The sequence below is a fragment of the Mchenga conophoros genome, linkage group LG11 (genome assembly GCF_057382185.1).
Source record: "Mchenga conophoros isolate Kocher_MC1m ecotype Shallow Benthic linkage group LG11, M_conophoros_male_GT1.1, whole genome shotgun sequence".
In the NCBI taxonomy this organism is placed as follows: domain Eukaryota; kingdom Metazoa; phylum Chordata; class Actinopteri; order Cichliformes; family Cichlidae; genus Mchenga; species Mchenga conophoros.
The window spans coordinates 12,216,885-12,243,531 of NC_140536.1; the positions used below are offsets into that span (position 1 = coordinate 12,216,885).

Sequence of the window (26,647 nt, forward strand, 5' to 3'; positions counted from 1 at the left end):
GTTGAGCATATGACCAATTATTAAAGTGTAAAAAGTCAGAGGAAAAAATGGTAAAGAACATCATGTCAACAAATTAAAGTCAGTAGCTGTGCTGCTAACACAGCTGCTAGCATAGCTGTATAATATAAGTCTTGTTACTTTCTTTCTTTCAATAAACTCTATTACTATTGTATTTGCATTGTAAACTAAGCTATTCTGTAGTGAAGAAGCAAATGTTAAACTTTACAATCACAGTTTCACTTCTGATCTCTTCAGTTCATTTTGTGCATTATTTACAGATATTTCCAGTGTTGGTACAGGTTGTTATTTTCCCTTTGCCGCATCCTGTAAGTATTTACTGCTGAAGTGACCCAATTTTTTGGCAAATAAAACATTAAAGTTTCACTTTATCGTGACATATTTTCAGAATCAAGAAAAATCAAATCATTTTTCCCTTCCCTTCATCTGTCACGCTGTTTGTTTTGCTAAAATGAATATACCAACAGAATTAACCCCTATATGGCAGTGCTGACATGAAGCAGATGGCTGCAGCAGCTATGTAGAAAGGTGTTATCGCAGGCTGACAGTGAAGATCTGCTATTTAAACAGAGTGGTGTGTTGGCGCAGGGTAGCGTGCCGACTTCCCTGAGTCTATACACGTGAATCAGACTCTGTGAGCGCCTCTGATATAAAATTGACGATGTCAAATTCTGTAATTCAAGAGTGCAGATTTAACGCCTAACATTTTCTTACCCTCTAGAGGTGTATCTAATTTTAAATATTGTAAATCTAAATGGAGATGAAGCTAAACTAAAAAGGAGAGTAGTAAAAAAAAGTGTTTTGAGAACATTTCCTAGATGCGCATAATGTTGAAAAAGTGATGTTCTTGTTAGGGCAGAGGGAATAGGCTTCCCACTGATCCTCTCTTTGCTTCGTCATTTGCTCTCCCTTCTGCTGGAGACACTCTGTCTTTCACTCTCTCTTTTTTATGTTTTGAAGTGCTATTCCTCAGTGTTGTGTGCCTAATTAAAAAGCACTTACGGTTGTTTCTGGTTCAAGGTTGAAACATTGCTATCTCATCATAGTGAGCTAATCAGATCCCTTTTCAATCACTGCTATTGCTTAATGAAGTGCTGCAGACTGTCAATTCCTGCCTGCCTGCCTGCGTAGTGTTTTTATTTCATTCTTTATTTGGGTTTGGGGTAAGCTGCTCAATGGTGGAATGAAGAATGCATGCCATTTTGGAGGGGGTGTGTGGGATAGAGTGGGCTGTCAATTTCTGTCAGGCACTGAGGTGTGTGTGGCAGTGAGTCTATGGCAGGGAGACTGGGGGGGTGGGCGCTAGGCAGGGATTAACATGATCAAAGACACAAATGCAGAGCCACATAGGAAAAGTAAGAGAAAGGGAGAAGAGCCACGCAGGGCTCCCCACATACCCTCCCCTCCCTCCCCGCCTTCTCTCCGTTTTCCCATAACAACTCCCATGGAAGAGATGAACCATAACTGAACTGTGGCTTCCACTGCCTCAAACAGCTATCGATTTACAGCTACAAAAATGATGAAAAAAAAACCAACAACAACAAAACAAATAAACACTGGATTCTGACTGTGCGTTCATCTATACGTGTGCGGCCTGTCGTTAACATGAATGTACGTACAGACCTGGATCCGGAGTCCTAGCAAGCAGGGGACATGTAGAGGGAGGCAGACAGGAAATAAACAAACAAGTCTGGTTTAATAGAATTGTACCTGGAGCCCCGAGGACACGCACACACACACAAACAGAGCATATCAGCCGGCATGTTAATACAGCCAAAGGGAAGCCAAAACTAATAGTGGAGACATTAAGGAAATGATCCTCAGGCTGATATGTTTTCTATAGATGGCAACTAAACAGAATTGCCATATTTATCATACTCAGAGAAACAGAGAGAGCGAAAAAGAGAAACCTCCATCCACGCTGCTGTCCCTCTCCGCTGTGCCCAGGAGAGTGATGAGAGTTGCCCCAAGGAGACCGTGCAAGTGCTTGTGTGTATGAATGTGTGTGTGTGCATTACCCATCATACTATGTTACACGTTCGCACTGAGCCAGTGGTTGAAGGCTTTAGAAGTATTTTAAGCATCAATGTAAAAAATAAATAAATAAAGCGTTGCAAGTATATGTCGTTATATGAGAGTGTAAAGGCATTACCCTAACAAGACTGAATTATAGCCTTGGATGTCAACAACTTCAGTCTGTCTCGAAAATAAACCGGCAATTCAGAGCACACCACTGGAACCTGACAAGTAAATCGTGTCTTCAGTTGTAGGTTAGCAACACATGCTCAAATTGGCTATGAAGTATTGGTGAACTTAACAACAGACATTTAATAAGTTAACAAACATCGTGTTCACACAGCCAGATAATTAGCATTAGCATGGAACCTGAATTCCATTCTCTCTTAATGATCCAGTTTTGGTCTCCACCACCTATAGGCACATCAGAGGCTTCAGCCACCACATGTGCCACTGTTTTTCACTACTTACTTGCTAACTGTGTCTGTCTGCTGTTAGCTCAGTTTTGCTTAAAATTTGTGGCTCCATAATAAGTGACCCAGATTTAAAGCTGCAGTCCAAAACAATGGACAAAGGACAATGCAAACCTGAAGAGAGCTGCAGAATGTGGTACATTATATATGGACAATATGATGTGCTACTCAGATGCATATACATTTAACATAAAAATAATGACTATTCAGTTCAACATATTTATAGGAAACGATTAATGGAGAATTTTACACAGTATGCTGCTAGATTTGGATTATGCCTTAACATTTTAATGTAAACCTTGAGCTGATTTCTGGTTAGTCTAATTTACAGTGCGCAGCATTTTGGGAGGTAAAATTGCTTTGGCTATCTCTTTCAGCACCTGATTAATAACAATGACAGGAGTAATTATTATAGTATGTTAAAACTACACTTTTGTCCACTGCTCTTCATCTATTATGCCCACAAAGCCTACTGCTGATACAGAAGTTGAATTACTGCTTGTGAAACTCAGTTAAGAGTTAGACCCTTAACATTACCGTTATGACTTTACCCTGATCTCTCCATTTTTGCCCCTCCCTTCCTCTCCCACTGGCCTTTTCCGGCTCTCCAATTAAGCTTCAGCGGCAGGTTTCCATCAGCCGTCTGGTCGTCTGCAGCAGGACTCTTCGGAGCAGAGGCCTGTCAGGAAATGAACTCATCACTGGATGACAGCTGCTAATTTCTCCCTCTTCCATGTCACTCGAGTGGCCTGCTGCAGTTAATAATGAGCCATCCAGCCCTGATTAGAGAGATACACGGAGAGGGTGGGGATGCACACAATACAGTACACAATCACTCAGATGGACATGTAGAATAATCTGCATTCCTATTCAGAGGGGGGAAAAAACACAAAAGAACATTGAACTTGCGACCTTATTGAGGGCAATAGGATTAGCCAAGGTCATGCACTGCAGAATGAAGTTTTAGAACGCCCAAATGTTTCAATTTTCTTATTGAAAATGATGCAGTTTAATGTCTCTCTGCACTCTGAAATGAAAGCATAGTACAAATAAGCAACCATGGAATCAATTTATAGACCAAAATGCTTTTTAAATTTCTGACTCATCAAAGCCACCTTTGGCAGATATAACAGCTGAACACACCCGTGGCACTCTTTGTACAATAGAAATCAAATATCCTTCGGAAAGTTCTTCCCATATCTGTTCCCATAAATGTGTGGCACTTGTAGGTTTCTTTGCATTCACTCTTCTGTCCAGTTCATCCCAAACCATCTCGATGGGGTTTAAGTCTGGAGACTGTGCTGACCACTCCATGTTTTCAAGCTTACCATCTTGTTCTTTTTTCCTGAGATAGTTCTGACATAGCTTGAACTTATGTTTCGGGTCATTTTCTTGCTGTAGGATGAACCCCTGACCAACTGGCGCATCCCAGAGGGTATTGCATGGTGCTGCAGAATGGTGTGGTAGCTGTTTTGGTTCAGGGTGCCTCTCACTCTGTCACCCTGGATCCAGCAAAACAGCCCCAGACCATCACACTTCCTCCTCCATGTTTGACAGTTGATGCCACACACTGTGGAACCATCCTTTCACCTACTCGACGGTGTAAAAAGATCTTGTGTGATGAACCAAATATTTCAAATTTTGATTAATCAGCCCATAATACCTGCCTCCAGTCTTCAGTAATCCAGTGGCGATGTTATAGCCCATCTAGAGATGGCCAGGTCACCACATTAGGGTGATCCATCCTCGTCAGACCTCAAGCAGCCATATCGCACAATTGGTACAGTTTGATAATGATTTATTTACAATATGTTAATTCGTAAGGGATGGACTTAGTGCCAAAACAACAAACAAAAGGAGACAAAAGGAGCCTATCTTGTGGATTTACAAAATTTACATAATCAAAAGAATCAAACCAAATGACAACAACTTACCTCCCTAACTAAGAAAAACAGAAGAAAACTAATCAAATAAAAAGCCAGTCCACCCCTACAAACTCCTGTATATAACCAACAACACTGGGCACGTTTGCAAAACTCTGCTGGTTGGGATGAGCCGAAGATGAATGAATGGGAGTCCATGGCAGTATCGTCACATAATGTCATCATATCATATCCAGCTAGTTAGCCAATCCATATGGGCTGTCCTCTGGATCCACCAATCAGAGAGAGGTGGATGCACTGAGATTTGCATATTAGACAATCCTACGACAGCAGTCTTAACAGTGGTGTTTCATGGTCCAGGCAAGCCTCTTCGTCTTATTTTCATGCCTTAGTAATGGCTTTCTTGCTGAAACTCATCCTGTCAAACCTGCAGCTCGAAGTCTTCTCGAGTCACAGCTGAAACTGAGACTTGCTTACTATGAACACTATTCAGCTGTGCTTGAAGATGTTGTACTGTGAGTTGTGAGTGGTTAACTCTCAGAAACTTGTCCTCTGATTCAGTTGCAGCTTTGGGTCTGACAGACCTCTTCCTGTTGGTTTGCCCTGGTCTCTGAGTGCCTTTTGATGGTGAAGGAAACTGTACTGACTGACACCTTGACTTTCTTTGTAATTTCTTTGAAGGAAATACCTACATTTTTGACAACAGTGTCATGATGGTCTGTCGCTCTTCCATTAATTGCCTTTTTCTCACCATTTTTGCAGCAACACTCTACTTTCTGCAGTACAATAATGTTCAACTGATGCTCATGAGGGTACGGTACCACAGTTTGTTCCAGCACTGCTTTTATGCAGACAGAGGGGGCTGTAAGTAATCCAGAAAAGTTGGAACATCTGTAGGAATTAGCAACACCAGCTTTCAAGGCTTGATCAACTTCCATTGCTGCAGAAGAGCTTTAATTTGTTAACTCATTTAAAAAAAGGCCTGAAAAAGGCCTTTTTGTATAATTCTGAAATGTACATTATTTTTCAGTTTTGGGTAACCTTTTAATTTAAACCTCTGGCAGCAGTAGTGTATGTAGATATCTCTATATATAGTTTACAGTGTACCATATTACATTACTTTCTAATATTATTCAAACATGTGCATATCCGTTATGAGATTAGCCAATTTAAATCAAAATATTATAATTAATGAGTACATACGCACCAAAATAAATATTATTCCTCAGTGCAGTGCATCTATTTGACTGAACAGCACTTCTCTTCAAAATTCATTATTTAAAGCAGCGCTGCTCAACCTTGGCATCAGGAGCCCACTGAGAGGTCACAAAAGAAGTCGCACATACTGCTGTTGTTGTGACATGACTCTTGAATAACACATATTTGGAAGCATTATAAAAACAAACTGTAAGTTCTATAAATGTGAGGCATCTAAATGCTATCGGTGCATTCTCACCACTCAGTGGGTGTTGACAAACCTTGGCTCTCACAGGCACGTATGGTTGCTCACACAGAGAACGTGACCTCCGTTAAATGCGCCCATCTCCGCTGAATAGAAGGAAGAAGAGCATGAAAAGACTGTGCGAGCTTATAAATGCAACATGAGGCTGGGAGCAGGAGACAAAGACAGGCTGAAAGGCAGACAGGTGTTATGTGAAATTACAGGCTCCCTTCTCTCTGTGTGGCTGTGGATTTCACCGCTCTTTCACTTCTCCCTGGCCTCACCTCTCTCAACATCCATCTGTAATGCTCTCATTTTTCCTGCCCACTCCTCCACCACTTTCTCCCTCTCAGCCCACCTTCTTGCTCTGCTCGCGCAGCGCGTGTGTGTTAAAGGGATGATCTTTTGATGCCCTCAGTGTGTACGAGTGCTTTCTCTCTACTTTCAGTGGTTGGCCATTGTGTTTGCAACCGTCACACCGCTCTCCCACTCACTCCATCAGAAACCAGGCTTGTGTAGGGGCCTAAATGAATATTGATTCTCCCTCCAGTGCTGAATAGTGCTGGGGGGGGGGGAAGAGAAAAAAATGCAATGAACAGAATGGGCCTGATGGGGGGACGAGATGAGAGGATGGCGATTAGGATGATGGTGATCATGATGACGATAATGATAATGGTGATGATAATGACGGTGTTAGTGATCAGAAAGCTTGATGGGAACCATCAGTTGATGCATGTATGTGCATGTCGCCTGTACGATGCTGCTGCACTGTATGCACGATAGCATCGTGCTGCTGACATAACTATCAACAGCGCTAACTGCCAAGAAAACAAATGTGGGCACACTTGTTAAAAATTAGGCTCAATCTTTATTGTCAAAAATGAAACTGCACTCATGTTTTGTTTTTTTAAACAGGCCTTCCACACAATGAAGGACTGTCAAAAATCTAAAACATATAATTGTCATTGCTTTACTTTTCGCTACACAGAAAATATGTATAAGGTCTATTTGGGAAATCATTCATCGTATTACTGATTTGGAACTAATAGTACACACACACACAAAGGATTTGAAGAAAAAGAAAAGATTGCTCACACAAATTAAATCACTGCGTTATCAAAAGAAAAAAAAAACATCTATTTTGCTACAGAAAAACTTTAGGTTGCAACATAAATGTACCACAAAGAAATCAAAAAGCAAGAAAAAAAACCTGTTAGCTCTGTTATAAATGAAAAGATAGACTTTCTTTATAATAACTTGTTTAACTCTTAGCACATTAGAAGCATTGTAAAAATATTTCATGACAATGTATACTCATTCATTTCCTTAAGTTGCATTAATTAATTAAAGCAGTGTTGGCGGCTGTGTGGATTGCAGGTTAGCTCACTTAGCACCAAAACCTTTTTTCCTTTACTGTCGCTTTGAATAAACGATGTTTAACCTGAGTTCAGTGTAGCCCAAGAGAAGATGGTAGAAGTGATGTACGAAGTGAATGAAGCAGGGTGAAATTAAACAGAGACAATGCAGAACACAACATCTGGGCTAACGTGAGCTTTAACCTAGCTAAACAGGGGAAGTGAAATAAAATGCCCAATGTGAATCTTTCAGGGATGTCTCTCTCCTCTACCCTTCCAGGACAATACTGCGAGCAGCTCAATCCAGGTACACCACTATCTCTTCTCCTGTCTGCTGCTCCGCCTGGTGCACCTCCCCGTCACCTGTCCCGGCCTCTCCATACACTTCTCCCTCCACCTGTAAGGTGCAGTTGTCCAGCTCAGTCACAATGTAGTGCGTGCCCTCATCATTGACGATGACCTGGGTCAGGCCTTCCTTCATCATCTGGGACGCGGCGAGTTGCAGCACTTCCTGCATGTCCTCCTGGCCGGTCCCCTGGATGACCTGCACCTGCTCCTCCCCCTCCTGCTTCCCCTCCCCCTGCACTTCACTCTGCACAGCCTCAGCTATCTCTGGGGTCAAGACCTCATGAACGATGGCTGCCTCTCCTTGTATTTCCTCCTGATGGCCCATTTCGCTGACTGCGCTGAGCAGAGCATCGAGAGCTGTGGAGGACTCTGAGACAATGTGACTTTGTCCACCAGCAGCTGCGACTGCTACCCCTCCTCTGGCCACAGCCTGAAACTCCTTTCTGGCCTCCCCTGACTCCAAGACCACGTACTGGGTGCTGCCTCCAGCCAGGTGGGCTCCTGCGGATGCCACTTCCCTGCCCGAGGCTATGACTTGTCCGTCTTCAGTGATGTGGAGCACCTCGGCCACCTGGCCGGCCATGGCCAGCGTCTGCAGGGTGGCAGCGGCTGACTCCTCGAGGGTCTGGTCGATAGCTACCTCTCCGTCACCATAGCCCTGGATGATGATGACCTGTTGGATCTCGTCATGGCCCGATAACTCAGAAGAGTCTTTCCTGTGCAAAGGGGAGCCCATATCCTCTGCTTCCACAAATGTAGCCCCCTGGCCTTTCAGACGACACTCAAAGGACTTGGAAACGATACCTGGGAAACACAGTGATGCATTTCTTATTAGTTAATATGTTTGTTATAAGCAGCCAATAATGACATAAAGAAGCTCCATCTACCAGACTGCTAGAAATTAAAGAAGGAAAAAGGTGTCTGAGAGTGACTGCAACCTTCCTGTCATTCTAGCAGCCAGTATGACACAAAGGATCTTTTTGAGGCCCAATCACAGCATAAAAACATGAAAGTCATTTAGTGGCTAAATGGACAGGATCTCATTTAAAAGTGGCAAATGAGGAGTGCCAATTACTGTCTGTACCACACATGGCAATGCATATATTATTCTTTCTTTCCTATGTGTGTGTGCATCCATCACTGTGTAAAAAAAAGAGAGAGAGGAAAACTACATGGAAAGTTGACATAAAAGGTGATGTAACACTTCACGTATTTGTGTCACTTAATGCATGAAAGGAGACAGAATATGGAGATATTCTTCTGGCGGGAGAGTGCGGTGAGATACGGCTGGTGCTAATTGAGCCACACTGTGCCCTCTCAGATCACAGGTTGCCATGGCGTTTCCAAGGTGATAGGAACAGTGTTAGAAATGCCATTGTTTAAACAGCGCCTGGCTTAGACACTTGTAGACTAATCTATGCAGAAAAATAGGAATTTGAGAGAGTGAAAAAGGGACTCTCACACCTAGGTTGCTGAGTGCAGATGAACTTACTGTAAAATAACTGTAAAAAAACAAACAAACATACATTGTCATTTCAAATGTACATTGGTTTTACAAACACCATAGGAAAGACTTTCCTAACTTCTTAGGAAATAAAACTGTACTTTTTTTTCTTCTCCTTCCTTTCTTTCTAAAGTTTCTAAAATGCTAACATTGGAGGTACAAGGTTTACACCCAAGGGCAACACACAAGATCATACAGATCTCACAGTACATAAAGGAAAAAACTCATCAATCATTGATATTCCTATCTACAGCTAACATTTAATGTCCTCCACTCACAGGGTGGACAATGTGATCAGAAAGTCAGAGTTATGCCACAAACAGCTTCTGACCCAATGGTGCCACGTCCTCCTCAAACACGACCAGAAACACATTCGTTTTAACTCCCACACTTACTAGCCAAATAGAAAATGACCATTCATTCTTTGGTGACAGCAAAACAGATAATACTGCAAAGGTGCTTTTGGAATAAACAACATTTTACACAGCTGTAGGTGAATGAAAGGAAACAGAAAACCCTTTATGTATTACAACTGCTTCTGACAAAAGAGTGAACTATTAAGGCTTAGATGGATAGAGCAGAAAATTCTACTTGGAGGCGACAAAGTTAAAGATTTTTAATACAGTCTGGCCTTTTCTAGCAACTAAGTAGCAACCTCAAGGGCAAAAGAAATTTACTCATTCTAAAAAAGCCACTTCAGAATGGCCCCAGGATTGTCTGAAGCAAGGCTTACGTGGCCAGTCGAGGAACTGCAGCATGCTTTGGTTTCAGTTTTTAGTCCTGAAGGTTGCTGCTTGGTTGCCAAAAATGTATCCAGATATTGTTAAAACTCCCAACTTCATAGAAGAAATTGTTTAGAGCCTGGTCTCTGCAGCTGTAGCTACTAGCTTTCTGTAAGACCTTGCCACAAGTCACTTAAACAAAACCTCTCAAGTGTATTTAGAGTCTTGCTGCCTTTTTGAGTATTTTTAATTGTTCAACAAGTAACACAGCTTTCTGTGTCACTCAGCGCACCACCGACAAATCTGAGCTCCAATTAGAAATTGTGAAATTCTAATAAACAAGTTTTTTGTTTCTTAGCGTTAATTATCAAGTGTCTCTTTTTTGGACACACATAGACAGGTTTGCTAGCGTTAGCGGATAACTTAGTGCTTCACCCCTTTTTTAAGGGTCAACTATATGGTCACGCCTGGCTCTGGTGGCAACCAAAAATACCAAAATCAAGGCTTTAAAACAGACAATAAACCATGGCTAAGTGGATCTTTTATATATAGTCTATGCTGGCAACACAGCTTTGATTAATTCCGTTGTTTTCATTCTAATTCTGTTGTTTGTTTTAAACTTCCATTGTTTTCATTCAAATTCTTTTCATTTCATTCTAATTCCATTGTTTTGATTCAAATTCTGGTCTGTTCATTCTAATTCTGTTGTTTTCATTCAAATTCTATTCATTTCATTCTAATTCCGTTCATTTCATTGAAATTCCGTTGTTTTCATTCAAATGCTGTTGTTTTCATTCTAATTCCGTCGTTTTCATTCAAATTCCGTTGTTTTCATTCAAATGCTGTTGTTTTCATTCTAATTCAGTCGTTTTCATTCAAATTCCATTGTTTTCATTCAAATTCCATTGTTTGTTCTCAAATTCTGTTGTTTTCATTCTAATTCCGTCGTTTTCATTCAAATTCCATTGTTTGTTCTCAAATTCTGTTGTTTTCATTCAAATTCCATCGTTTTCATTCAAATTCCATTGTTTGTTCTCAAATTCTGTTGTTTTCATTCTAATTCCGTCGTTTTCATTCAAATTCCATTGTTTGTTCTCAAATTCTGTTGTTTTCATTCAAATTCCATCGTTTTCATTCAAATTCCATTGTTTGTTCTCAAATTCTGTTGTTTTCATTCAAATTCCATCGTTTTCATTCAAATTCCATCGTTTTCATTCAAATTCCATCGTTTTCATTCAAATGCTGTTGTTTTCATTCTAATTCAGTCGTTTTCATTCAAATTCCATTGTTTTCATTCAAATTCCATTGTTTGTTCTCAAATTCTGTTGTTTTCATTCTAATTCCGTCATTTTCATTCAAATTCCATTGTTTGTTCTCAAATTCTGTTGTTTTCATTCAAATTCCATTGTTTGTTCTCAAATTCTGTTGTTTTCATTCAAATTCCATCGTTTTCATTCAAATTCCATTGTTTGTTCTCAAATTCTGTTGTTTTCATTCTAATTCCGTCGTTTTCATTCAAATTCCATTGTTTGTTCTCAAATTCTGTTGTTTTCATTCAAATTCCATCGTTTTCATTCAAATTCCATTGTTTGTTCTCAAATTCTGTTGTTTTCATTCTAATTCCGTCGTTTTCATTCAAATTCCATTGTTTGTTCTCAAATTCTGTTGTTTTCATTCAAATTCCATCGTTTTCATTCAAATTCCATTGTTTGTTCTCAAATTCTGTTGTTTTCATTCAAATTCCATCGTTTTCATTCAAATTCCATCGTTTTCATTCAAATGCTGTTGTTTTCATTCTAATTCAGTCGTTTTCATTCAAATTCCATTGTTTTCATTCAAATTCCATTGTTTGTTCTCAAATTCTGTTGTTTTCATTCTAATTCCGTCGTTTTCATTCAAATTCCATTGTTTGTTCTCAAATTCTGTTGTTTTCATTCAAATTCCATTGTTTGTTCTCAAATTCTGTTGTTTTCATTCAAATTCCATTGTTTTCATTCAAATTCCATTGTTTGTTCTCAAATTCTGTTGTTTTCATTCTAATTCCGTCGTTTTCATTCAAATTCCATTGTTTGTTCTCAAATTCTGTTGTTTTCATTCAAATTCCATCGTTTTCATTCAAATTCCATTGTTTGTTCTCAAATTCTGTTGTTTTCATTCTAATTCCGTCGTTTTCATTCAAATTCCATTGTTTGTTCTCAAATTCTGTTGTTTTCATTCAAATTCCATCGTTTTCATTCAAATTCCATTGTTTGTTCTCAAATTCTGTTGTTTTCATTCACATTCTGTCGTTTTCATTTTAATTCTGTCGTTTTCATTTTAATTCCGTTGTTTTCATTGTAATTCTGTTGTTTTCATTCAAATTCCGTTGTTTTCATTTTAATTCCGTTGTTTTCATTGTAATTCTGTTGTTTTCATTTTAATTCTGTCGTTTTCATTTTAATTCTACTCTTTTTATGTAAATTCTATTGTTTCTTTTAGAATTCTGTTGCTTTCATTCTAACTCTGTTCTGTACATTCTAACTCCGTTGTTTTCATTCAAATTCCATTGTTTTCATTCAAATTCCATTGTTTGTTCTCAAATTATGTTGTTTTCATTCTAATTCCGTCGTTTTCATTCAAATTCCATTGTTTGTTCTCAAATTCTGTTGTTTTCATTCAAATTCCATCGTTTTCATTCAAATTCAATTGTTTGTTCTCAAATTCTGTTGTTTTCATTCAAATTCCGTCGTTTTCATTCAAATTCCATTGTTTGTTCTCAAATTCTGTTGTTTTCATTCTAATTCCGTCGTTTTCATTCAAATTCCATTGTTTGTTCTCAAATTCTGTTGTTTTCATTCAAATTCCATCGTTTTCATTCAAATTCCATTGTTTGTTCTCAAATTCTGTTGTTTTCATTTTAATTCTGTCGTTTTCATTTTAATTCTACTCTTTTTATGTAAATTCTATTGTTTCTTTTAGAATTCTGTTGCTTTCATTCTAACTCTGTTCTGTACATTCTAACTCCGTTGTTTTCATTCAAATTCCATTGTTTTCATTCAAATTCCATTGTTTGTTCTCAAATTCTGTTGTTTTCATTCTAATTCCGTCGTTTTCATTCAAATTCCATTGTTTGTTCTCAAATTCTGTTGTTTTCATTCAAATTCCATTGTTTGTTCTCAAATTCTGTTGTTTTCATTCAAATTCCATCGTTTTCATTCAAATTCCATTGTTTGTTCTCAAATTCTGTTGTTTTCATTCAAATTCCGTCGTTTTCATTCAAATTCCATTGTTTGTTCTCAAATTCTGTTGTTTTCATTCTAATTCCGTCGTTTTCATTCAAATTCCATTGTTTGTTCTCAAATTCTGTTGTTTTCATTCAAATTCCATCGTTTTCATTCAAATTCCATTGTTTGTTCTCAAATTCTGTTGTTTTCATTTTAATTCTGTCGTTTTCATTTTAATTCTACTCTTTTTATGTAAATTCTATTGTTTCTTTTAGAATTCTGTTGCTTTCATTCTAACTCTGTTCTGTACATTCTAACTCCGTTGTTTTCATTCAAATTCCATTGTTTTCATTCAAATTCCATTGTTTGTTCTCAAATTCTGTTGTTTTCATTCTAATTCCGTCGTTTTCATTCAAATTCCATTGTTTGTTCTCAAATTCTGTTGTTTTCATTCAAATTCCATTGTTTGTTCTCAAATTCTGTTGTTTTCATTCAAATTCCATCGTTTTCATTCAAATTCCATTGTTTGTTCTCAAATTCTGTTGTTTTCATTCAAATTCCGTCGTTTTCATTCAAATTCCATTGTTTGTTCTCAAATTCTGTTGTTTTCATTCAAATTCCATCGTTTTCATTCAAATTCCATTGTTTGTTCTCAAATTCTGTTGTTTTCATTTTAATTCTGTCGTTTTCATTTTAATTCTACTCTTTTTATGTAAATTCTATTGTTTCTTTTAGAATTCTGTTGCTTTCATTCTAACTCTGTTCTGTACATTCTAACTCCGTTGTTTTCATTCAAATTCCGTCGTTTTCATTCAAATTCCATTGTTTGTTCTCAAATTCTGTTGTTTTCATTCAAATTCCATCGTTTTCATTCAAATTCCATTGTTTGTTCTCAAATTCTGTTGTTTTCATTCAAATTCCATTGTTTGTTCTCAAATTCTGTTGTTTTCATTCTAATTCCGTCGTTTTCATTCAAATTCCATTGTTTGTTCTCAAATTCTGTTGTTTTCATTCTAATTCCGTCGTTTTCATTCAAATTCCATTGTTTGTTCTCAAATTCTGTTGTTTTCATTCAAATTCCATCGTTTTCATTCAAATTCCATTGTTTGTTCTCAAATTCTGTTGTTTTCATTCACATTCTGTCGTTTTCATTTTAATTCTGTCGTTTTCATTTTAATTCCGTTGTTTTCATTGTAATTCTGTTGTTTTCATTCAAATTCCGTTGTTTTCATTTTAATTCCGTTGTTTTCATTGTAATTCTGTTGTTTTCATTTTAATTCTGTCGTTTTCATTTTAATTCTACTCTTTTTATGTAAATTCTATTGTTTCTTTTAGAATTCTGTTGCTTTCATTCTAACTCTGTTCTGTACATTCTAACTCCGTTGTTTTCATTCAAATTCCATTGTTTTCATTCAAATTCCATTGTTTGTTCTCAAATTCTGTTGTTTTCATTCTAATTCCGTCGTTTTCATTCAAATTCCATTGTTTGTTCTCAAATTCTGTTGTTTTCATTCAAATTCCATTGTTTGTTCTCAAATTCTGTTGTTTTGATTCAAATTCCGTCGTTTTCATTCAAATTCCATTGTTTGTTCTCAAATTCTGTTGTTTTCATTCTAATTCCGTCGTTTTCATTCAAATTCCATTGTTTGTTCTCAAATTCTGTTGTTTTCATTCAAATTCTGTCGTTTTCATTTTAATTCTGTTGTTTTCATTGTAATTCTGTTGTTTTCATTCAAATTCCGTTGTTTTCATTTTAATTCCGTTGTTTTCATTGTAATTCTGTTGTTTTCATTTTAATTCTGTCGTTTTCATTTTAATTCTACTCTTTTTATGTAAATTCTATTGTTTCTTTTAGAATTCTGTTGCTTTCATTCTAACTCTGTTCTGTACATTCTAACTCCGTTGTTTTCATTCAAATTCCGTTGTTTTCGTTCAAATTCTGTTGTTTTCATTTAAATTCGGTCGTTTTCATTTTAATTCCATTGTTTTCATTCTAATTCTGTTGTTTGTTTTAAACTTCCATTGTTTTCATTCAAATTCCGTTGTTTTCATTCAAATTCTTTTCTTTTTATTCTAATTCCATTGTTTTCATTCAAATTCCTTTCTTTTTATTCTAATTCCATTGTTTTCATTCAAATTCCGTTGTTTTCATTCAAATTCTGTTCTTTTCATTCTAATTCCATTGTTTTCATTCAAATTCTGGTCTGTTTATTCTAATTCCGTTGTTTTCATTCAAATTCTATTCATTTCATTCTAATTCTGTTCATTTCATTGAAATTCCGTTGTTTTCATTCAAATGCTGTTGTTTTTATTCTAATTCCATCGTTTTCATGCAAATTCCATTGTTTTCATTTAAATTCCATTGTTTGTTCTCAAATACTGTTGTTTTCATTCAAATTCCGTGGTTTTCATTGTAATTCTGTTGTTTTCATGCAAATTCTTTTATTTTTGATCAAATTCTGTTCTTTTCATTCAAATTCCGTCGTTTTCCTTCAAATTCCATTGTTTTCATTCAAATTCCATTGTTTGTTCTCTAATTCTGTTGTTTTCATTCAAATTCCGTCGTTTTCATTCAAATTCTGTTCTTTTCATTCTAATTCCATTGTTTTGACTCAAATTCTGGTCTGTTCATTCTAATTCCGTCGTTTTCATTCAAATTCTATTCATTTCATTCTAATTCCGTTCTTTTCATTGAAATTCCGTTGTTTTCATTCAAATGCTGTTGTTTTCATTCTAATTCTACTCTTTTATTCCAATTCTATTGTTTGTTTTAGAATTCTTTTGCTTTCATTCAAACTCTGTTCTATACATTCTAATTCTGTTGTTTTCATTCAAATTCCGTTGTTTTTGTTCAAATTCTGTTGTTTTCATGCAAATTCTTTCGTTTTTGATCAAATTCTGTTCTTTTCATTCAAATTCCATTGTTTTCATTTTAAGGCTTTATTATTATTAATAACCTTAGCTTTGCTGTAAGCTGTAAGATGCTAATGCTAATGACATGACAATGAATTAAAAAATGACTCTACACATAAAAGAAGAAAAGAAACTGATAATAGAGGACTGAAGAGGTAGTGTAACAGTTGAAGTGTAGATGGACAAGGTGATTTCTTTAAATCAAGATGTTTCCTCTCCACATGAAATGGTAACTTTAATGAAGAGGGCAATCAGACTGCAGCTTTGTTAAGAGGGAGCAGACTCTTCTCTTAGAAAGATATATAGTATACATTGTGCATTACAGCTTAAATACTCATAAGTAGAGTGTTCAACTCCCTGATTCTAACCCTCTTTATTCAGTCTCTCCTCTCATGTTTGAAGTGTCTTTCTAAATCTACCCTATACATCTATCTCATTACATATGCAGGTAAAGCTAACACTATGCATTTGTTTAAGGGCAAAACACGAAAAAAAAAAAAAAAGAAAAAATTATTGCGGCACTGCAGCACAGAGGCAACAAGTCTCTGTAGTAAATATCAATTCAGGCCCGGCTATTTGTAACCCAAGTGACAAGCGCTGTAGTTAGTGTGTGGAAGGAGTCAGTACTGTCAAAGGCAGCCAGAAGAAGGTGGCATTTTGAGCAGCAGAGGTTAGCTATTTACACAGAGCTACAGGGCCAGTGCTAACTGCCTACACCAAAATGCTTCGAGCTGAGAGGTCGGCCGGAGAGGACAATAACTCAGTGGCTGTTCAGTTTCTACCACTGCACCATAGAACCTGTTTGTAAGAGTGTGTGTGTGATTTTAGGAGAGAAAAAGCACATTAGTGTAGAAAATAATGAAGCTCGGGTGACTAAAGCTCAGTCTCTGCCAGTTTTTGTGTGAATCTCTAAGTTCACGTGTTGTTTATGTCAGCATTGTGGGTTAAGGTCAGGCTTTACCGATGTGTGTCTCTACCACATGCGCTCCTATTCCTATTTGTCTCTGCGTGTGCTTGCTGTGCTGCAAAAATGTGTTGGTGTTGTGCTGTGGGGGTGGCGAGGCTACGCGTTGCTAGTGTGTGTCACATTAGCCATGGGGTGCTGTCGGCGGGGCCCAGCGGCGGCCCGCTGAGGTTTATGGAGTGTCACTCAGTCGCCGCAGCCGTGAATCAAGTTAATGTTGCAGATCCCATCTCTTCAGTTGTCCTGCGCTCCCGGTGGAAGAACAACATTTGAACAGCGTGATTTGGCCCCGGCGAGAGGCTGATGCCTGTTTAATATGTGTTTTGAGTGTTCTGACTGACTGACTCCTTTAACAGGAAGAAGGAGAGAGGATGAGAGAAAGAGAGAGAGGTGCAGGCTGCTTTATTGGCTGTGATCTGAAACAAGATGGAGGCTCCCTGAGAAGAATAAAAGAACGGGAGGAGGAAAAGGATGCACAGACAGGTGATGATGTCACTCTCATTTCCAAAACGAAAGAAACAAAAAAACCTTGAGGTATGCTTTTAATGCTGATAATGAATTTGTACAGGGGATATAACACTGTATTTGAGGAAGCACTTTACTTCTTATATCAGATGACAGGGGTGATGGTGCTTTTACTGAACTATCAGATGACTAGTTTATAGAAGAATTTGCAAAGCAAACAGAAATATGGAAGAATCAGCGAGAAGAGCGCAGTGAACAGCATGATACATGTAAGGAAAATATGATCAGTATTAAATCAAAGGCCAATTTTCTAGTTTTCTTTCCAATTAATACCAGAAAGCACAGGGGATTGCCGGCACAACTACTTTTTGGGATCAGACCTGGCTGCACTGCTAGAATAGACTCATGCTCCCAAAAACTACCTGATAAAATTTGATGTCTGCTGCTAAGAAGCAACAGCACAATTTACAGGAAGTTATTTTAATGCCTGCAGTTGTTCACTGTTTGATTAACTGTTGGAGCATGATCAGAAAATAATCCAAGGAGGACACAACTGTGTGCACTGTATGGGGAGAAAAGTGCTGCAAAGGACTCTGGTCTCAGAACATGATAACTTTATATTAAATGAAACGCTACTGGAATTAAACATAACCTTATTCTGCTTGGGGGCTCCTCTGGAACCACTTCAGTGACCATTTGGTGACCCTCAGACCTCAGTTTGATAACCATTCAGTGACACTTTGTTCTAGACACTATTCTGTATGTAAGCATCAGTGCAGAAGCCTCACACACACGGTGTGTGGTACAGATGTGATTATTGATCAGCGGATCAATGTGCTGGCCAGCGGTGGGGGCCCAGGGGCTCTAAGTGGCATTACTTTAGCTCGGAGAGGCCGCCAAGGGAACGGTCAGACAGCACTTACCAGCAGTTAGAGAAATTAACCTTAACACTGAGACACCAGCACACACACAATCAATTACATTCACGGTAACACAGGTCAGGGTGCTGTGAATATAAGCTTACTCGCACATACACATACAATCAGGGGAGAGCACAGTGTGAGTCTTGTTATATTCATCAGGACGTTGCAGTAGTCAGAATCCTTAACTCAAATTTGTACCCCTCACTTTAACCTGGAAGTAACCAAGAGCAAGTCCTGAGTGGTTGCTGACAGTACAGAAGACAAAGAAATCAACCTGAATAGACACCACAGCGAGCAAAGTCAATTATACGGTATCAAACTATAACACAAGAAAGGGAAAAAAAGGCTCACCAAATCAATTACAAGGTCAATAACAGGACCATGAAAAAGCCAGCTTATTTTTGGAATTTTGCACAAAACCCTTTACAATCCTTTTACAAGGCGATTACCTTCAATTATAGATATGAAGCCAGTGCCTTAAAATGATGGAGACCCCTAAACCTGACACACTGTTGTTTGTGGAGGGATTTTTACAGATGAGGTGGTTTGTGAGAGTGTATGTGTGTCCGTTTGTGTCAGAAGCCTTTGAAGGTGACACTGTTAAGTAGATAAAGCATCACTTCTGGGTGGATCCAGGTCACCGAGGATGGCCTGCATATGATGATGTTCAGAGTGTGTCTGCATGGATGTCTGTGCACATGTGACTATTTTAATGCATATAAATGTATATTTGTGCGCACTCTATTTATTTTGGCTACATGATGGCAACATTTCTGTATTATCTACATACATTCATCCCCTCTATTCTTAAGTACTATGACTCTTCAACGCCCTGTTGGAAACTCTTTGAATTTGGCCAAAACACTCAAAGATGAAGGAATTAAACTTTAATGGTCAAAGCTCACGGAAATGTGACTTCATTAAACCGTGGCACTATATAACGAACTCACCCACTATGAATCACTTACTGGTCCTTAAAACCCTAATCTTAAAGCTTGCATTTGAAACCGAGACACCGCACGCTCATACAGTAGCATTATGACAGTTACAAGCAGGCCTGTCCTAAGGCACATCCTACGTTCTTCCTTTTTTTTTTTTTTGCTGGAAATCACAATTTACAGCATTAACATCATGTTTTTTAATAATAGTATTTACTTTGGTCATATATAAAGTGGGCAGTAGGCTCATTTTCCCTTAGATGTCTTCATATTCTGATTTCATTTTACAACCAGAGGAGTCGACCCCTGCTGGTCATTAGAGACAATGCAGCTTTAAAGAAGATATGTCCATCCTTTATATAAGGTCCATGCACAAAAGATATTTGGCTTTAACTTAAGAATCCATAAATCCTTTAAATATAGATATATTTCGCACAGAAATCTAGTAGTGGCATGGTGGTTATATCATTTTTTTGTAAAACATATTTCATGCCATTGTATGCACCTGCATTTTCCTTGTTTACATTTTTTTAAAATGCATTTTAATATATTTAATCTTAATTTTAAACACACACACACATATATGCTACTTTTGTCTTGAGTTTTATACTTTCTGAATGACTTTATTCACACACATGTTTCCTATGCATCTCTACATATGGGCAGGTGTGTGTTTGCGTGCCTGAGTGTGTGCGAACAAACTAGCAGGTCAGCCGAGGTCCAGCTAGCGATGACTCTACTTTGTCTGATAGGGACAGCCGTTACTGTCACCTTTAGAAATGCTATGAATCAATGCCAAGGAGGGACAGGCCAGCAGACCAAAAAACAACCAATTATACAGCATCCAGATTGACACTGGGTGGACAGGGCAGAGAGAGAGAGAGAGATGGAGGCACACTGAACTCACTCCAAGGACGAATAAACACAAGAGAATGAGGCCACAGACTGACAGGGGACCTTCTGGGCTGTAACACCAATACAGTGACTTTGAGGGCCAATGTGAATCCATCAGTGACTAGGTGGACCTTAAAGAAAATGTTTAATGCTTTTTTCATAATTAATCGTGACAGAAATGAATGACTACATTGATATTTACTATTGTATTTTCTCCAGCCCACTAAAGTTTTGTTTTATGTGCTCTCTATTGTGTTCCCTTCTTCCTGTGAAAGGTTAAGTGTTTTTTTTTATAGATTACAGGCTGCTTTTACTTTCATTGTTTTAAATGTTCCGAGACTGAGAAGAGCTTAGCTCTGGCAGGAGAGCTGTAAATAACCACAATTATTCTTTTCATGTTTTCCCCTCTGTCTGCCCATTTTGTCCTGTGGACTATGGAAGGGTAAGCAGATCAATCAATCAACAAACATCAAAAATCTGAAAATCATAACTATAGATTTTTGTGAGCTTGCAATTTCAAACAATGGCTTGAAGACAAAAAAACACCTCAAAACTAAAACAACACAATAAAAACAGAAAAAATGTGGATGTTTGCTAATGTATTACACTTCTTCCCACACACGCAACAGAACAAACATTCAAAATAGTTGTATTTTCAGAACATATACTAAATGTCAGCCACATATAATCAAGGACTTGGAATCCACTGTAGAAAAGCATCAAAGTGTCGTCTTATTTTCTCTCAAGAAATTCAAGAAACCGCCCACAATTTTCCAGCATTTTCTAATTGCTTCTTCAACTGGGGTCGTGGGGGGCTGAATATCCCAGCTGACAGACTGAAAGGCAGTGTACACCCTCGACATGTAACACAGAGAGACAAGCAACCTTAAAAAAAGGGACAAAGCAGCAGATTTGAACCCAGAACTTTCTTGCTGTGAGGCAACATGGCACCACTTTGCCACCCAAGTAGCAACCCCCAGGGCTGAAAAATGAAGCCGGTTGCTTCATTTTCTCTTGTCCCCCAGCATAACAACTCTATGTGAAGTGTTTTTTAAAGTTTTTTATTCCAAGCTGTTTTGGATTTTGTTAAGACTAAAGCTCCACAGCTCTCTGAAACTGACATATGGCCACTTGAGGACATTTCAGGTGTTGGTTGTCTAGGTAACCCTCTAATTTAATTTACTAAAACATTATACGTCAGTCATGGTATCCTACACTCTCATTGGTAGTCACCTTATTCACTCGCTTAGAAGAGAAAAGTTTCTCTTAGGTCCCGCCCATTTTGCATCACTGGCGGTTTTTCCCACCGTTTGAAGTCGCTGAATGTCAGCCACCTGGTGTTTGGTTGCTACGCTGCTGTAGATCACTTTCCAGTGTGGAAGCAGCTTTAGGGGCGGGGATGCTTTGATTGACAGCTGTCACGATAAGGGCAGCTGTAGAAGCAGCTGTCTGCCAGGTCTCCCCTCTGCTAACAGACTGAACTGGGCCACATCGCGGTGTTAAAGCATCAGTGCCTTTTGAAGCATTTTTAATTACAGTAACTGACAAATAATGTGGTCTGCTGTCAAATACAACCTCACAGTCTGTGCTTCACTTCTGGTAAGTGAAACTTGTATATTTCATTAACCTGTTACTCAGTACCAAACAGTAAACTGGGTCAGTTTCACCCTGTTTATTGATGGAGCTTGCTAACCAAGTTAGCTCCCATTAGCTTTCTTGGTTAGCAATGCTATATGGCGGTTGCACAAACTCCAAATGCAGACTCTAGAAACCAATATTTTTTTTGATTAGGAACACAAGGAACATTTTACACTTTCATGTCTGACATGAAAGTGTAAAATAAATAACCAAAATTCTTTTAACTGCAATAACATCTAAAGCACTGAACAATAAAATATACTAGTCGAACAGCTGAGATTGAAAGGGTTCAAGAGGTGAGAAATACAAATGCACACACACACACACACACACACACACACACACACACACACACACACACACACACACACACACACACACACACACACACACACACACGGAGTATGTGGTCAGAAGAAACACAGGTTGGTGTCCTGCTCTCAGCTCTTTTTCTGCTGACAGAGGATGACCCAGTGTGAGTCTAATCTGCTCCACACTAACTCCATCTACTTCATGTCCCCCATGTGCCCCTGAAGGGAGAGGAGGGAGAGAAACAGAGGTGAAAAGTGAAAGAGTAAAAGCAAGAGAAAAAAAAAGAAGACACAGCTTTATCTTTCTATTTCACCATTCAAAGAGCTGTTGGTGTCATGTAGTTAATGAGTTTGTTAAAGTCTGGTAAATAAGTGTTTATTTTCAGTTACAAAGTAGGTGTCATTAAATACATCTTTCGAAACAGGCTAGATTTTTATTTGAGCCAAAAAGATTTAAGAGCAAGTGCTAATTATGCTCTTTTATGTGCTATTTTAATTTCGGAAAGAATTTGCAAGAAACTATGGTAACAGTGCTTTGTTTGCACATTTTTCACTAGACAGGAAAAGTCACGTTCGGACACCTGCTTTTAGAAATTAGGCGAAAACTGTTAAACATTTAAAAACTTAATGAACCACAACAGAAGGAAAAAAATGGCCTTACAGAAGAATAAATAAGTAATAAATGACAGTGCTGTCAGTTAATAGGTGACCTGGGCAAGCGGCTATCATTAGATGTTTCAAGAAAAACCGGCACTAATCACTTCCTGGAAGACCAGATGCAGAGGACTTTCAAAATAATAAGTGCAAATACAAAGGTTTCGTTAGCCAGTACAGTTGATGCAGGATGCACTGGCTCACAGGAAAGTCCCTCCACAAGATCAATGGTATGCTTTACATCACAACATGAGCATCATGTACCACAAAACACGGGCTGCTGAGGATTCATCTGGTTGGCTGCAGATGAAAAAAAGAAAAAGAAAAGCAAATGTGTGGGAGGTTGATACAGCCGCACAAAGTGAGGCCTGATCAACCTCAGCAGGGTTGTCAGTGAGAGGGCGTCTGGTGCTGAAAGGCCTGAAACACCTGATGACTGCAGGTTACATCACTGATTATGTGGCCTAGAAAAGCATCAGAAGATACATCATTTCAACTTTAAAAATGAGTGCCGGTTATTTCCCTGATGCTGTAAATCACAGCTATTTGCACTCTGCAGATGAAGGTCAGAAATGATCACAGTGTGATGGCCAGATGAGAGTAGCAAAGAATGAAACAGAATAGAGCGAGGAGGCGCGTAAAGAGCCCCATCCAAGAATCCAAGAGGGGCGGTTGACATATGAAACAATAACAAAGATCATAACACTTTTTCTTTCCCATATTCCCCCTCCTTCCCTCCTCTCGCTCTCCCCCATTAGAACTTCCTTCTATTCCTCTGTCCTGTTTCCTTCTTCTAACTCTCTCTCGTCTTTCTCTCAAAAGCTCTGGAGGTGGACCTTTGATTGCTTCTTTAATTAGCAATGTCAGACGGCTCTGTGGATTTACTGGGGATGTCGAACTTCTGCAGATAATTGCATGCCTTTCCCTTTCTCTTTTGCTACCTCCCTCCCTCCCATCCTCCATCCATCCCTCTGCAGTCCTTTCACTATGTCCCCCTATCTATCCCTCTCACTCACTCTCCTATGATTTAATGATTAATTATGGATGTGAGTTTGAGAATAAAAGCTTTTTCACTAATCAAAATGAAATTTTCCCCCCATTCTGGTAATTACAGTGTGAAGATGATGTTGCTGATGTCTTTTTGTTGCCAAGGCCTGAACTGCGCAGTGATCTGAGGTCCGTCAAGGCGGATGAAGTGAATAATCGCAACATAATGGCTTGCTTCAAAATTTCTAAAATAAACTGGGTGGAGAAATGAAGTCAAAGTGGTCTCGATTGGATTGAGGGAGAAAGGGAATAAACAAAGAGACAGAAGCAGAATGCTTTAGAAAATCTTAGTACAGAGGCCCAGAAAGGGAAACAAAGTGAAGCCTAAATCTTCAAGCTTGACAACAGCCATCAGTCATTCAGGAATTATTGTCTTTGTCCAAAAGCTCTAGTTTAAAAATGCAATTAGAGTTGCAGCTCACAAACATTTTCTTTACCAAACTGCAGAGCATTTAAACTAAGAGTGTGTGAAATGTGGGAAAATAATCAAATATGTCCAAGGTGGTATTATTCATATTTATGTTAGCTGAAAGGATTGGCTGGTTAACTGTCTAAATCAGCGGTCCCCAACCCCCGGGCCTCGGACCCGTATCGGTCCGTAAGTCGTTTGGTACCGGGAGAGTTGAGGCTCAGGTGTGAAATGTATGGTTTTCAGGGTTTTTAATCGGTTTTCAGCGTTATTTTGTTATCGTTTTTATCATTAACTCTGTTTTCCTGGGTCTTTTCACGTGTGTTATGAATAAATCTTCTTTTTTTCGGTACCGGTACTAGTTTTATTTTGTTGTATTTATCCGCGACACCTTAAAGGCCGGTCCGTGAAAATAATGTCGGGCATAAACCGGTCCGTGGCGCAAAAAAGGTTGGAGACCGCTGGTCTAAATGACAGAAAATGACATAGTAACATCTGTACAAAGATAGTAATCAATTTCAGACAAAGCTGCTAAACAATGTAGCAGCTTCTCATTTGTAAGGGTTTGGTGGTGGTTTCTTATTACAGTGTGTTCATGTGCAACATCTGATTTAATGGCACAATTACCACCATCAACCAACTTCACAATAATGAAGAAAATTAGTATCAAACAAAATATACTGTAGATACTGGAAATCAGCTATTGTGACACCAAAAGCACGCAAAGGAGCAACAACACAACAAGTGCTGCAAATAAGCAATGATGGAAATACAGCACATTAGAACTGTATTGCCATTTCATGAAGTATAATAAGAGAAGGTCAAGCTTGGCAAAGTACCAAAAAACACTGGATCCTGGCAAGTCACAGACCAAGGTGTATCACGATGACAGATTTAAATGAGGAGGAAATTCATACAGTAATGCTTTGCTGAACACAGAGCTGATTTTCACTTTATACAAACAGTCCAGTGGCATGTCATCTTTGGTTGAAGTAACAGTTTAGCCACCTTCTTATTTACTAGAACATCACTGATGCCAGCTAATTCAAAGCCTGGCCATCCACACAGTATATCAACACAGAATATAGTATGACAAGCCCTTATTGTTCCCTATTCAGTGACTCATACGCGACCACAACACACACTCTCAGGCACACAGGTCTGTTTAGCTTAGTTTCCGATCCTCCCTGCCATATTTACTGGGTATTTACCTAACAGAGGCAGGCTGGAGATATTTATCGTCCTGATGGCTCTATATATAGGGCTGAGGAGCTCGGTGAGAGGAGAGGCAGGCGCAGTGGGAGGTTGCTTCTCTAATCTCCATCTCCAGGCTGACAGGCCTGAGAAGGCCCTAATGAATGGCTCTTTTCATCTACACGCCTGTGTGTATGTGACAGTATAAATATTTAGCAATATTGGAGTCAGCTCGTGATTTTACACAGATGGAGTGATTGATGGCTCAGCCCCCTGACGCATGCCAAAGACCATCCTGGAGATGTTATATAAACCACCACAGCCTCTCTCTCCCTCCATCATCATCTCCATCTCGTTCGTTCTCTATCTTTCACACTGCCTCCTCTGCTCTCCGCCTCCTTCCCAGCTTGTCTTCTCGCTGTCGATCCGCCCTCTGTGGCTCTGCCAATTTGCTTCACTGTTGAATTTCTATCATACACTGTGCTGTCTCTATGGAAGTAAGACAGGCTAAATCAGAGGAAAACAACCTGACAGGGAGAAAGCCTGGTATTGACACGTTACAGCATAAACCAGTTTAGTATTTTAAACTTTACAACAATTATTTCTCATAAAACTGAGTGCTGACTGGAGGCACATGTTAAGAACTTTCTCTGAGAACTTTAAGCATTTAGCAAAATATTTAGTGAGTTTACAAAATGATGCATTAAAGAGACACATTAAAAATGGTGTATATAGGCTCTGTAGACCAACTCCAAATACTTTGTATGTGAATTGCAAGACAAAATGAATTATTTTCTATATTCACATAAAGGTGCATAAACAGTATATATGTATGCACAAACATACAGAAATACATGCACACCATGCTGTCATTGGTGTCAGAGAGAACCAGACCAGAGCTACATTGTTTGAGCAATGTACACATTCTGTTGCCAGAATGCTACTGCAACTCTATGCAGAACCAGTCTGTGTGTGTGTGTGTGTGTGTGTGTGTAGCTTGTTTCAGCTATACTTCTGAGGACTGACTCAGGTTAAGGTTGGTTAGGGTTATATGTGTAGTGGTCTTGATAAGGTTAACTATATCTCTTTAGGGAATTAATGCATACAAACCTTATGCATTTGATTACTTGTGTGTGTGCGTAACTGTGTTGTGCTTTTTTGTGTACTACACCTTCTGCATAGCCTCTGCATAGCCAATTAAACTAAAATGCAAGAACAAAATCCCAAAGCAAATATATGAGGACTTTAAGGGGGGATGTTGAAGATGTATTAACCTTGTAATTGCCTGTGTAAAATATGCTCCTCTGGTAATGAAATTTCCTGCTTTAATTTGG

General features: G+C 38.6%; 1 protein-coding gene across 1 annotated transcript in view; it reads right to left on the bottom strand.

The window, feature by feature from the left end:
* Positions 1 to 6,694: 6,694 nt before the first annotated feature.
* Positions 6,695 to 26,647, bottom strand: part of znf407 (zinc finger protein 407) — a 154,730-nt gene continuing 134,777 nt past the window's right edge. Inside the window, exon 10 of the mRNA XM_085290913.1 lies at positions 6,695 to 8,338. Within this exon, the coding sequence (XP_085147039.1) occupies positions 7,485 to 8,338 (854 nt within the window). The 3' untranslated portion in view covers positions 6,695 to 7,484. The remainder of the gene's footprint in view (positions 8,339 to 26,647) is intronic.